At 35.1% G+C, this 14,476-nt stretch overlaps 4 protein-coding genes across 10 annotated transcripts in view; 1 reads left to right on the forward strand and 3 right to left on the reverse strand.

The window, feature by feature from the left end:
• LOC126717086 (disease resistance protein RPV1-like) overlaps positions 1–14,476 on the reverse strand; it is an 84,078-nt gene that overhangs the window by 46,514 nt on the left and 23,088 nt on the right. The gene's annotated exons all lie outside the window — the stretch shown is intronic.
• Positions 1–14,476, forward strand: part of LOC126719260 (accelerated cell death 11-like) — a 72,538-nt gene that overhangs the window by 11,967 nt on the left and 46,095 nt on the right. The gene's annotated exons all lie outside the window — the stretch shown is intronic.
• The window catches only part of LOC126717091 (cysteine synthase-like), an 80,622-nt gene that overhangs the window by 5,815 nt on the left and 60,331 nt on the right, over positions 1–14,476 (reverse strand). For 4 of the 5 annotated variants that reach the window (XR_007652428.1, XM_050418315.1, XM_050418314.1 and 1 more), the window contains 7 exons: positions 3,929–3,985; positions 3,701–3,810; positions 3,160–3,217; positions 2,478–2,741; positions 2,254–2,391; positions 2,092–2,143; positions 894–973 (listed from right to left, as the gene is read on the reverse strand). Coding sequence is in view for 3 of the 5 variants with exons in the window: in XM_050418315.1 (XP_050274272.1) it covers positions 894–973; positions 2,092–2,143; positions 2,254–2,391; positions 2,478–2,741; positions 3,160–3,217; positions 3,701–3,810; positions 3,929–3,967 (741 nt within the window). In the remaining 2 variants the exon portion in view is untranslated. Of the gene's footprint in view, positions 1–893; positions 1,008–2,091; positions 2,144–2,253; positions 2,392–2,477; positions 2,742–3,159; positions 3,218–3,700; positions 3,811–3,928; positions 3,986–14,476 lie in introns of all 5 variants that reach the window. The other variant, XR_007652429.1, reaches the window with a different exon arrangement.
• Positions 1–14,476, reverse strand: part of LOC126717088 (cysteine synthase-like) — an 80,296-nt gene that overhangs the window by 5,488 nt on the left and 60,332 nt on the right. The gene's annotated exons all lie outside the window — the stretch shown is intronic.

Raw genomic sequence — 14,476 nt, forward strand, 5'->3', positions numbered from 1 at the left:
GTGGAAACAATATAGCTGGGATAAGCTTATACTTTGACAAGATTTACAAAGAAAACACTAAGTATGGTAAATGTTTACTAGAATGATCCATTTCATGAAAATGTACGCATTTTCCTTTCCAAGCCTTCCTTAACAAAAAGAAAATAACAAGATAAACAAGGTCTTCAATAAAATAGTCCATTTTCATTACTATAAAATCCTTCTAAACCAAATATGATTTTGAATCTTTCCTTTTCTAAAATATGATAATAAAAGTAGCCACAGAGGACCAATTTCTCAGAAAGAATTAGCTTTCTTTGTTATGAACTGGTTATCAAAATAGCGAATAAAAACAGTTTTTAACCTGAACCAAACATGAGTTTTTTAATCTTTTATTTTCTAAACTATACGCAAGAAATCAGCTTGCAAGAAGTAAACTTTCAGAAAGAATTAGAATTGTTCATTACATAAAGAAACCCGACCAACTGCAAGCTCCATAAATCGACACACATCTGGATGATATATCTTGGAAAAGGTACAACTGAAATGAACTTCACCCATAGACAGGATTAAAATAAACCAAAATTAAAAAAGATCAAAAAATCCCTCAAAGGCTTAAATAAATTAGAAAAGACCTGTCTTGGTTAAAAACCTATACATTTGAACTTTGTAATGTCTTTAAGGACTAAGGAGCTGATTATCTGTTACTTCCAAAATGCATCAATCATTTTATATTAATGATTACACAATTTTAAAGATAATAATGGGTTGTACCCCCATTGCAAGACTATTGTAATTACATTTCCCATTTTCATGTATTCTGACTGTTCTAGTACCTACACAAAATTATAGCACAAGAAGATAATATTACATGTGAAATCAAGATGAATGCAAATATAATACTCTAGACTCACTTGAATAACTTCATCAAGCACATTGGCATCCAGAACAGCGGAGATAAAACCAGCACCAATTCCTTGAATCAGATGCTTGCCTATGAGATGTGCATTTGCGTGACAGTTAGAGAACTGTCATTTAAAATCAAATGCAAAACATATAAGTTGAAGATGATAAAATATTGGGCCTGATGGGCTTACCTTAATGGGCCTGACGGACTGGGTCTCTTGGGCCTGTGTAAAGATGGTCCCAGCTTTGAAGGCCCATCACTGACTGACACAGTAAGGGCCCATGATCCGAAACGTCCATAGCCCAGAAAAACCCTAAGATCCGGAAATGGGAATCCTTGCTCACCACGCTTAGAAGAATTGGGAGTAGAGTCCCACATTGAAAAGATGTGGAAACCAAAAAGGAAAAGTCAACCCATTATCACTATAAAAGGCCTAATACCCACAGAAATCGAGGTACGCTTTAATGAACCCTCTCTAACGCACTAAGTAAAACAGAGGAATTCTAACTTGACCGTCGGAAAGCCTTTGGCCGGCACCACACCGGTGCTCTCTGAAGGATTCTTTCGATTGTTTCGTCGTGCAGGTTCGATTCGAGTCGCGAGTACGGTGTGACCCATTGGTGACAATTTTCGACGTCATCATAAGTTAAATAAATATCACATATAATGAGACAGTAAATGATTTATGCCAGCCAAATTTAACGAGGAATTGACTATTCAAACATGAGTGATCTCTATGCCATAAAAGAAAAAGAACCGACCATTTTCAGTTCTAAAACCAACAAAGGTGGTCCAACCTCTTTGGATTTCCTAATGACACTCCAAAATGATAACTGCAAAATGTATTACCAATTGGTATTTAGTTTAACTTGTAAAACCTCTTATTGTCAAATAAGATATCTGGAGTTTTTGATAATAAAGAATAATCATTAAAAGCGGGCAGTATAGGTTTAAAACTCTCTCTAAGAAAACCTAATATTTAGCAAAATCACACATTTGATAAAGTTTCATCCTTTTGGGTTTAGACACCTCGTAATATCTCATAAAATAGAAGATATTTGATACTGGTGAAATTTGAAAATCTAGAACTTCTCTTATGTACAAATAAAATAATAAGATTTTATGCACAAAAAATGCATATATATTATAGAAGGGAAAAGTACCAAGAGAGGATAAAGAATTGAAGCTACTAAGCATTAACTAACCATGTTGTCCTCCATTCAAGAGGGCATTTTCAATCGGTTCTACCCCATACACCTACATTTATACAAGATAAAATGGAGTCAATGGACCATTAAATACTCTCTCTCTCTCTCTCTCTCTCTCTCTCTCTCTCTTTAAGAAACAAGCATTGTACACAAGTGGACCTCTATCTCTGGGTTTTTCTCCTTGAGGAAATTCCCTGCACCAGTTATTGTACCCCCAATACCTATCCCTGCAACTAGAACATCAACTTTTTGTGCTGAATCTCTCCATATCTCTGGGCCAGTGGTTTCATAATGGATCTGAATTAAGAATGACAGAATGATTTGTTAATGGTGTCAATCATCTATCCATATTAGAAGATAGCAGATGCAAACGCAAACAATACCCTTGGGTTGGCAGGATTTTCAAATTGTTTTAACAGATAACTATTAGGGATTTTGCTTAAGAGCTCGTCAGCCTTCTTAAGAGCTTCTTCATGGCCCTTGTCAGGATCTGTAAGGTACAACTCAGCTCCAAAAGCTAGGGACACAATTCTTCTCTCAAGGCTATATGAAGCTGGCATGATAAGGATTAGCTTGTAACCCTTGATGGCTGCAATGAAAGCCAACCCAATTCCAGTATTGCCACCTGTTATCTCCATGAGAATAGTCTTTTGCCATTGTACAAAGATGTCCAAAATCAGTGAGAAATATGTTAGTTCAACTGTTCAGTAATTTGGTCTACATATATAACAATGTCTCATATGCAATTAAATATGAGTTATTAAGGATAAACTAAAAGAACAAAGAATTAAAAGTAGAAGTGAGAATAAAAATAGAAATAAAACAGTGTAATATGAGCATTACTAAACTGTGAAGCAAATCCCCGAATGGTTGTTTGAGTCTCACTTTAAGAGTTTAAGTCATAATGAGGTTAATAACAGCATAGTGTGCAATGAAAATGTGTATCAAATGCCTTATGAAAAGCCACAGGTGCAATCAGAGGATATATTTTATTTGGGTTCAATTCTATTCTACCAAGAAAGGAAATTTTGGAAGGTGCAAAACCTATATGACAAATGTACCAACCTTCCCCGGTGTAATCAGACCCTTATCCTCTGCATCTTGGATCATACTATATGCAACCCTACATGCCAAAAGTTTCATTCAAATGCAATAGTCTAAAACAAGATTCTTAAGGAAATATAATATTTTCTAGGGTAAATTGTAAATTAAACTCCTAAAGTTCGGGGATATTTGAATTTTACATCCTGAGGTTTCAAAATTTGGATTTAACTCTTGAAGTACACCCTAAAGTTGAGAGTTTTTGGATTTTACACCCAAATTTTGAAACTTCAGGATGCAAAATCCAAACATTCACAAACTTTGGGAAGTGAAATCTAAACACTCCTAACATTTAGGGGGTAAAATCCAAATTTTAAAATGTGTGTAAAACTCAAACACTCTCAAACTCTAGGAGGTAAAATTCAAATTCTGAATCTTCATGGCGTAAAATCTAAACACCCCTAAACTTTAAGAATGTAGTTTGCAATTCACCATAGTTTTTATATCAACCTATATAAATCAAAATACAATCAATTAAAAAAAAGGTTAATTAAGAGTTATATGCCTATCTTTAATATTGGAACATGGTTGCATCATCTCAAGCTTGGCAGCTACACGGGCAACACAACCATCCACAACATTATTGAGATATGCCATTGGGGTATTGCCTATCAACTGCACAAGCCAAAAATTACCATTAGCAAAATGGATTATGAGAACAAAAGAGTTCATAATAAAAAATAATGAGAACAAAAGCAACATTAAAGCATTGATTCTATTGGAACAAGAATACATCTGTAACATCTTTCTTGATTCCACACTTGTCGTCCATGTTATCGTCTTAAAAATACTGCAAATTGATAAATAAAAATGAGGAAGAGTGTGAGGAAACTTCTAAGAAGGCTTTATAAATACCTGAAAAAATATAATGGGCACATTTGCACATTCGTGAACAATAATATTGTTCTATTTTTTTTGTATGGTATCAATCCTTTTTCAAGTTTTAAAAACCATAAAACAAATAAAAACTTTTGATCATTACAAAAAGTTAACATGATATGAAATATATCAAAATGTACAAGGTTTTATATGAAGTCCTACCTATGATCCCAAACAGTACGAATTATTTTCATAGGAAGCACTTCAAAGTGAGAATCAAATGATACCTGTAGAAATTATCAATACTTAATCTCGTAAAATAAAACAACAACGCAGCTTTTTTAAACTTAGTGTTCTAAAATTTCTGTAAGGTTGAATTTAATCAACCATCTTGTTGGCTTTATTCCGTGCCAAATTTGCTTGTATTTCAGCATTTAGTAACCCTGTATTTAGGTGGGTTTTGTTGTAAGGATAGTGAGTGAGATAGAGTGTTGATTGCTCAAGAGTGTGCAAGAAAACCGAGACTCGCAGCTTGATCTCACGGGTGACTCGCGGCTGCAAGCCACCAGATGCAGCACACGTGCCAAGCATGGCAGAAGGTGAACAGTCATGCTAGCTGGAGCACTACAGGACAAAACAGGACAACTGGCCATATGGTTATCTTGCGACTGGATCTCGCGACTCAGTCAAGTCGCGAGCCCAAGCCGCGAGCCACCCCTGTTTTGAAAAAAAAACCTGACGTTTCACATTCTCCTCTCCCCTCAGTATAAATACCCTTTATACCCACAAATGAAAGAGAGCTTCCAGAGAGAATTTTGAGAGAGAAACCCTAGAGTAAAACAAGATTGATTCACCTATAATTTATACATTAGAGTCTCTTCAAATTCCTCAACTTTCTTCCTCTTCATTGTCAAACCCTTGAGAGGCATTTTACCAAAACCTTGTTCTCACCATATTCACTACTGTGAGAAGGCTGTTTGGTGTTTTGGGAAGCAGTTAGGAAGGAACCAATCTACATTGGTTGATGCTATGGTCAAGTAGCGGAATCCGGGAAGGTAGAAAAGAAAAAGGTTTGACGCAACCTCGTTAGAGCAAGAAGCTTAGAGGGCTTAGGTGCACTGGGTAGATTAGGCTTGGAGGGTCTATTGCTGTCCATGTATCCCAACTACATTTTCTAGTGGATTGTTTACCGCTTGGAGGGCGGCGGAGAGGTTTTATGTCGACGGTTTCGGTTTCCTCTTCGATAACACATCGCGTATTGTCTTTGTGTTTGCATCTTTCTTCCCTTTTATCTTTGCCTTTTATTATCTGCTGTGGGTTGTGATTTTAATTTGGCTTAAATAGTTTTTCCAATTTTATATTATAGTTTTTGTTCATTTTCTGCACACTAGTTGTTTAACATAAAGCTTGAATTGGTTAATTTGTAAGTTGAGGGTCTAAACGTTTAAGAGTGTTTTTACACTATTTGAATTTTCAATTGGTATCAGAGCGGGTACACTTCTAGTGGTTTCATTACCATTGTGTGATCCTTGACTCCCTATTGAGATGAATCGGTCTCAATCCCTAAATGTACCTCCATATTTTGAAGGTAGTAATTATGCTTTTTGGAAGGTTCGCATGAGAGCATTTCTATGTTTCATTGATGAATCTGTTTGGGATACTGTTGAGATTGGTTGGATCAGACCTGAGGCAGCCAAATCCACATGGGATAAGGCAGCACTCGCTACATCTAATGCTAACAGTAAAGCACTCAATGCTATTTTCTGTGGTGTGTCTCCAGATGAATTTCATAGGATCTCTCACGTTACCGTTGCCAAAGAAGCATGAGAGATATTGGAGACCATTTACGAAGGCACAAAGAAAGTAAAAGGCACCAAGCTGCAGATGCTAACCACTCGGTTTGAGGAGTTAAAAATGAGTGAGGATGAGTCTTTTGACTCTTTCCATAGCAAGCTGAATGAGGTGATTGTAAGCAAGTTTAATTTGGGAGAGAAAACGGAGGATTCTAAAATTGTTAGGAAGATCCTTCGACCATTGCCAGAAAGTTTTCGTGCCAAAGTGACAGCGATTGAAGAGAGTAAAGACCTTGATGACATCAAAGTTCAGGAGCTAGTTGGTTCTCTTCAGACTTATGAAATATCGCTGCCCAATCAACGGAAAAGTAAATCTCTTGCTCTTAAGACCATTAATAAGAAGGTGGAAGACCATGACTCATCGGGAGAAGATGTGGTTGACAAAGATGTTGCATACCTTGTAAAAAATTCCCAAAAATTCTTGAAATTCAAGAATAATGGCAAATTTGGTGATAAAGGAAAATTCCAAAGTTCAGGAAGGGAAAAAAGGGAATTCAAAAAGAAAAATGGAAAAGAATCCCAATCTACACAAGGTGTCACTTGTTTCGAATGCAATGGACATAGACACTTTAAGAAAGAATGTCCGAATTATTTGAAATTGAAAGGCAAAGTGTATGCCACGACATTGAGTGACTCGGATTCATCCGACTCAGATTCTGAAGAAAGCTGTGATGGAGAGGGGAACTATTTAGCCTTTATGACTATTGCCCATGTTGAGTCTTCAGACGAGTTGAATCTGCTTGAACGAGACCTTGGAGAACATAGTGATGAAGAATCAGATGTTGAAGAAGATGAAAGTACAGCCAATCTTCAAGAGAATTATAACTCACTCCTGGAGAAGTCGGGGGAGTACACAAGGGTGGCCAAGGCAGCGATGAGAAAAATGAAGAAGGCAGAGGAGGACTATAAGAGTCTCCTAATCCGATATAGGGAGGCCAAATGTGAGATAGAAACACTGAATGGTGAGCTGTCAGAAGCTTACACAAAAGTAAGATTTCTTGAGCAAGAGGTTGTACAAGCGAATGCTAAAATAGAGAGGGTCACCACCAAAAAGTTAGATGATGTTATTTCATCTCAAAAGAGCTTTTTAGACAAATTCGGATTGGGATATACCGGAGGAAGTAACTCATCTGGAAATGTCACTAAAGAAGTGAAGTTTATCAAGGCCAAAGAATCAGCTGATGTTGTCCCTACTGCTGAGAAGCCTAAGATAGAGGAGAAGAGGAATGTGGGGAATGAACGGTTGTTGAATTCACGTAATCAATCTGTGGGCAGGTCTGAATCCCGAGCCAAGTCTCGTCCACGACCACAAAGAGGTCCTAGATCAAATTATGTGTGTCATCATTGCGGACTTCAAGGGCATACTCGACCAAATTGTCAAAAGCTGAGAGCAATGAATAGTGCAACTCCTCAAAGGCAACAAGGACCTAGAAATGATAGGAGAAATTGGGCTGGTAAACCATCAAGAGATCAAAACGGTTATCCCAGAATGATGAATGTGATGAAGATGATTGGTGCATTCACCAACTGCTTGGAAAGCTTCACATGAAGGTTTGAAAGTCCTAACTCTCGTACCCAATCCTATAAGGAAATCACCCCAAACACAAGTGACGTGTAGGTGAAAAATGGTACTCATGCATAAGCATTACAACATGTCCATGCATTAATACTTCCTATGCTTTGTGACGGTGTTTGATTGTTTGCTTGGTGTTTATGTTGATGGTTGTTTGTTTGTCTATATTGTGCATACTTTTGGTTTTCTTTTTGTTTTTTATCAATCTTTTTCTTCTTGTGTCAAAAAATCCAAAAAATCACATAAAAATAGAAAATCAAAAAGTTTGATTGACATTGTTGAGTTTTGTTTCAAAACTTGTTTTGCCTTGTACCTTTGTGCTAATGGCTTTGTGCATTTTCGAGCGTAGCTTGTTTCTTTGCACTCTTATCACTGTGAGAGAAATCTTGAAATTTATGTGATTGTAGTAAATAGATCTTCAAACTTGTCATGAATGATTAGTGAATGATTATGTTGATCTTGAGACATGCATAGACTTGTGACTATATATCTTCCCACTCTTTATTTTTGTTTTTGCTAAAAAGAGCTCACCAAATGTAAATCTCCAAATGAAAAGAGATATTGAGCTGCAAAAGCCTGTCGTACATACTAGTATTCGACTAGGAAAAAGGGAAAGCGACCATAGATTAAAGTGAATGTTTATTCAAACAGCCAAAGGCTATCTCATCAAAGTGTAATATCAAACATCACTCTCACAATGAGAGGTGATTGTCTCAAAAAGATCAAATGGTATGATTGAAAGTGGAGTTAAATGTAAAGCTCCAAATTATGTTATCAAGTCTTGTGGGATGTCATATATGCATTCTTCTATAATTGATCTAGTGCTAATTGTGTATTCCTTGGTTGAATTGATCATTGAAATTTCACATTAGACTAAGGACTATCTCTTTGTTGATATCCATACACAACACACAAGTTTATGTTCAATAAATACCATATTCATTTGTGTGATTGTACTTGATAAAATGTGTTTTCACATGCTCAATCTTTGTTGATTCAAGCACAAAAAGATTTTTGAGTGCTTTAGATGTTTTTGGAAAGTATTTTGTTCTTAAAATCTGAAAATTTCAAAAATTCATTTTTGCCCTATTTTGGCGACTCAGTCGCGGGTAAGTTAAGTCACAGGCCTCAGTCACGAGTTCACGGGTCAATTTTGGCGACTTGTTCTCGAGTGGAAGGTCCAGTCGCGAGGGTTACTCAGAGATGCAGCACATGTGTCAAGCATGCCAGAAGGTGAACAGTCATGCTAGCTGGAGCACTATAGGACAAAACAGGACAACTGGCCATACAGTTATCTCGCGACTGGATCTCGTGACTCAGTCAAGTCGCGAGGCCAAGCTGCGAGCCACCCTTGTTTTGAAAAAAAAACCTGACGTTTCACATTCTCCTCTCACCTCAGTGTAAATACCCCTTATACCCACAAATGAAAGAGAGCTTCCAAAGAGAATTTTGAGAGAGAAACCCTAGAGTAAAACAAGATTGATTCACCTACAATCTATACATTAGAGTCTCTTCAAATTCCTCAACTCTCTTCCTCTCCATTGTCAAACCCTTAAGAGGCATTTTACCAAAATCTTGTTCTCACCATATTCACTACTGTGAAAGAGTTGTTTAGTGTTCTAGGAAGCAGTTAGGAAGGAACCAATCTACATTGGTTGATGTTATGGTCAAGTAGCGGAATTCGGGAAAGTAGAAAAGAAAAAGGTTCAGCGCAACCTCGTTGGAGCAAGAAGCTTGGAGGGCTTAGGTGCACTGGGTAGATTAGGCTTGGAGGGTCTATTACTGTCCATGTATCCCAACTACATTTTCTAGTGGATTGTTTACCGCTTGGAGGGCGGCGGAGAGGTTTTACGCCGACGGCTCCGGTTTCCTCTTCGATAACACATCGCGTGTTGTCTTTGTGTTTGCATCTTCCTTCCCTTTTATCTTTGCCTTTTATTATCTGCTGTGGGTTGTGATTTTAATTTAGCTTAGATAGTTTTTCCAATTCTATATTATAGCTTTTGTTCATTTTCCACACACTAGTTGTTTGACATAAAGCTTGAATTGGTTAATTTGTAAATTGGGGGTCTAAACGTTCAAGGGTGTTTTTACACTATTTGAATTTTCAATTTCTACAAGCAAAACCAACAACTCACAATCAAAAACCAATTAATATAAACTAAGAAAAATCCACCAAAAGAAAGGCTCAAAGAGAAATAATTTTTCATTCAGATTTTTTAGATTCACCAAAAGCTCAAAAGTTGATTTTTTTTTTTTTTTTAAACCATTTAACATACTTACTATTAGGTCCGTAGGACTTGATTGGCAAATTGTGACCTTGTGTAAACTCTTAGAATCATTGTAAGTCTTGTGTTGGTAATGAAGACATGTTCAAGTGCACGACAAGTCAAGGTTCAAGATGTATTGGTTAAACTCTTAGAATCCTAGTAAGTCTTGGTTTTGATCGAAGTTGAATCTCGACCGATCGAGATTTGTGTAGAATTGAATCTAATCTACTTTCTACCCAGTCGTTTGGTTCAGGGTTTTGTGGCTTACAAGACAAGTATAAAAGCAACCCTAGAGCACATTTTTCAAAACTTTTTGAGAGCAGTGTTATTGTGAACAGATCTTGCAACCAAAGATATAGTGATTAAAGCGAAGTTGTTGCAATCAACTTTACCTCAAAGTTGTTGATCTAAATCTTCAAGTGGTTTCTTATAGTCATGAGTGAACATTCACGTGCAACAAGATCTAGAATAGAGGAGTTAGTGAAACTTGAATTGTGTGTAGTCACATTGGTAAGTATAACATAAAGTAGTAGTAGATTTAGGGTCAAATCTATTGTATAAACTTTCATTCTATTCTAGAGGCTTTTCATTACCTTAGGATTGTAAGGTTAAATCCTTCCAAAGTTGACGATTTGTTCCATTCAGTTTCCCTAGGACCATCGTTTGTTTCTTTGTAATTCGTTTGTCTCTTTGTAATCTATTTTGTTTCATGTAATGATGTTTACCAATTGAGATCTATTGCATAATTGGACTAATTAAGTAATTGGTTAAAATTGATTAATCTGGTTATCCGCTTGGGAGTTCATAAGGGAAGGGAATGGAATGGAATGGAATGATCATAAGAGAATGGAAAAGAATGGAATGGAATGGAATGTATTTAAGTAAGGGAAAGGAATGGAAAAGAATGGAATGGAATGGAATTAAGTAACCTTGATTGGATGTTTTAGAATAAAGGAATGAAAAGGAATGAAAATGAATGGAATGTAAGTAATCTTGTTTGGGAGTAACATGGAAGGAATGGAATGGAATGAAATCATTTTATGACAATATTACTATTAGACCCCTATTTTAAAATAAAGAATTGAATATACAGGGGTATTTTGGGAGTTTTAGCAAAAAAATCATTAAATTTAATTCCATTCCCTCCCATTCCTCCCAATTTCGGGGGGAATGAAAATTTGAGGTTTTAAGGGAATAGAGAGGAATGAGTGTTCTCTCCTACCCATTCCATTCCCTCTTACTTAAACTCCCAAACAAGGGAATGAGCTTTCCATTCCCTCCATTAAAACTTCCAAACAAGGGAAGGGAATAATATTCTAAAATGATTCTTTTCATTCCTTTCCATTCTATTCCATTCTCTCCTCCCAAGCGGAGCCTAAAACCCTAACACTTACCAAATAAAAAAGTCAACAAACCTTAATAGCACATTAAAGTGAAAAGCCGAAAATAAATCCATTGAAAGGAGCATTCTAATTATACATACCTTAACCAAATGCCAAGATTTTTCGAATTTACAATTGCCAACAAAAGTAGAGTAGAAATCATAGAATAGCTTAGATATCATAAGCAAATTATATTACTAGAAACACCCCAAAGATGGAGATTTTCAATCATCTCCACAAACAAAGAACAAAACAAATCACATGTAAAAAAGTTCAAGCACCCAACAGATGTGGATTAAATATTTCTAGAATCACCAAAAACTGTAAGGCTAAAAGAGCGTATATTCACCAACCCACCAACAGCAAGAAAGAATGAAAGGCAGGAATCACAAAAAAAAAAAAAAAAAAAACAGAGCTATGGCATAGTAAAGAAATATCGACTACTTCATACTAGTTCTTATAAGGAGTAGGAATGCAAGTAAGAGAAAGTTCCATTGTGCAAGGAAATGACGTAGTAGCTAAGGAAAGAAATATGAAGTACCCAATAGTGGAAAAAGATTAACAATTCAGAATATTGTATTAAAAACAAACCATAATCATGGGCGGAGCCATGTTGAAGGGGGGCCCAAAATTTGAAATTTTTTTAAATATATATATAATTATTTTAATGTTTTCAAAATTGGGGGCCCAAAATTTGAAATTTTTTTAAATATATATATATATATATATATATATAATTATTTTAATGTTTTCAAAATTTAGTCTACAAAAATAAGAGTTCCCCCCCTAAGTATTTGAATTAATCCAATGATGCTTTAAAAAAAATAACTGGTCTAATAGTTATAGAGACAACTTTATTTTTCGCAATTCTATTTTTTATTGTAAAATATGCTTTTAAATCTGTTAAATATTTGAAAAAGTTTAGCACCAAACACGTTTGAATTTATCTTTTTCAACCTGTTATGTAGCTATTAACAAGTCATTGATTCATTAAAAAATTATTATCACTAAAACTACACATGAAATGTTTCTTTAGTTGTCACATAATGAGTGAAAGCAAAATAGTTTTAAATATGTTTGGAGCCTAATTTGTTCCTCCAAGTTTTGGATCATTCTTGTTTTTGAAAATTACATTAGTTCAATTGAATAATTTTACTTACATTAGTATAAAATTTGATAATTTTTATAGAAAATGAAACTTTTTAAGAATTTCCCTATGAAAATTGTGAAAATGTATTTTATTAATTTTATGAAAAATAGCCATCAAACATAATTTTGATTGAAAATATTAAGCTCTTTTTTTGTTGGGTGTGTGTATATATATATATATATATATATATATATATATAACTTATCAAATAAAAAAGTGTGTATATAACAAAAAAAAAAAGCATATGCATTTATGTGTGTGTATGAGGTTGTCTTGATAAATATATTAGTGTTGCAATTTGGTCCCCCAAACAAAAATTCTTGGCTCCGCCCCTGACTATAATATTATGTATAGCTCACTATTCTGATAAGGCCAGGTTTGAAACTAAACATAGAAACAAGAAGGAAAGTTGTAAGTACCAAGTAATAAGGAACAGGTTCAAAAAATCAATGCTCAGCAAGTCAACTAATGGAGACCAAACCGACAGCTTCAGCTTAACCAGTGAAGCTAGCAATATTAAGTCAACCTGTGCAACCCGTGTCAGTGCATATAAGGTTAGCAACATCAAGTCAATGCAACCCAGGTCTGCAAGTCACGTCAAAGGGTAAGTCGTCTTTTGATTGATGCATTTGTTAGAGTATCTCCAGTAGTCTCTAAATTTTTGTCTAATTTTTGCTTGTTTAAAGAATGAACAGTGACATTTAATTTTTAGTTATCAGCTTTTTCAAATACACTTTTCAACAGACTCTCTATCACATTCTCTATTTCATTTAAATATTATATCTTCATTCATTCTTTATTCTTTTTTTATCATCATTTATTCTTTCTATATTCATTACCAACAATTATATTTTTCAATGAAAAGTATTATATTTACAACATTTTTCGCAATACTTTCACAAGAATCACATCAAAATCTTATGTGAAAAGTTATTACTAGTTCTAATTTGAATCCACCACTGAAATTATATTTTTACTCACCAATATTAACTAATTACTTAAAATTTATTGTGAAAATATTGCGATATAATTTCTAAGTGGTTATTTCTTATTCTTTTCCTTCCTTTCATCCACACGTTCCCTTTTATTTATTTATTTATTTTTTTCTCTTGGTTTTTCCTCCACCACACACGTATCCCACTATCTCCACCTACCCTTCTTTTTCTTTTTCTTTTTCTAGATCATTCCGGATCACTTGTGTGGTAGCCTCCAGAACAAGAGCATATCTCCACTTCTCCCTCTGTGTTTCTTTTTCTTTCTTTCTCTTTCTCTTACACAAACACACAAATTTCTCTCCCTCTATCTCACACAAACAAATTCTCTCTCATACACACATAGATCACCGGCAGAGAAGTGGAGATTGGCGTTCTACACAGATCGGCATTCTACATTTTTTTATTTTTTTTGGTTTGATTAGTTTTATTTTATTGCTCAGATTTCATTAGGCTTATGAGAAATATTGTTTTTGTGTTTCAAATCTTTCGATTGGGTTTTGTGTTTTTGTTTTGATTGTGGTATGTTACTGTTGAGATAGAGAAGCACGAGAGAGTGAAGAACGAAAGAGAAAAGGAATGAGAGAGAAAGAATTATTTTTTAATTCAACCGGTATTAGTTTAATGAGAAATAATCTTTGCAAAAGCTACAGTGATTGCTACAGTACTCTCCAGGCCTGGAGAGCTACTGTAGCAAATCTAAAATTTTTTTTGGAGATAGAGAGGCTGTTGGAGGGCTGTTTTTGTGTGAACAGTGGCTTTTCTTTCCAAAATTTGGAGATGGCCAGCCCTGTTGGAGATGCTCTTATTAAGTTGTTAAACCTGGCATGGCCAATCAGATGGGTAGGGCAATGAACCAATACCTAAACTGGTCTAATTGTTTAATTGGATCACTTATGCAATTTAACGGGTAAAACCGAGTAAAACCCAACAGTGTTTTTTTGTAAACTGGATGGGTTTTTTTGACCCAACCAATTTTGTAATTTTGAATAAAACTACCTTTATAGGTTCAGTATCATTTTTTCACACCCCGATCTGAGATGGACCAACATGCTAATACCAAACTTGTGCATGATATTAACACAAAACAATTGAAAGGATCATTAAATTTTTTTTTCTCTCTCTTCATCCTTTGCTTTACTTGATGCTGTTGCATTAACTTACTATGGAGTTATCAATAAACTTAACTAAATTAACATGTTAACAACTTAAATTTCTTGCCATTTCATAGTTGGAAACTTC

The sequence above is a fragment of the Quercus robur genome, chromosome 3 (assembly GCF_932294415.1).
Source record: "Quercus robur chromosome 3, dhQueRobu3.1, whole genome shotgun sequence".
Lineage (NCBI taxonomy): Eukaryota > Viridiplantae > Streptophyta > Magnoliopsida > Fagales > Fagaceae > Quercus > Quercus robur.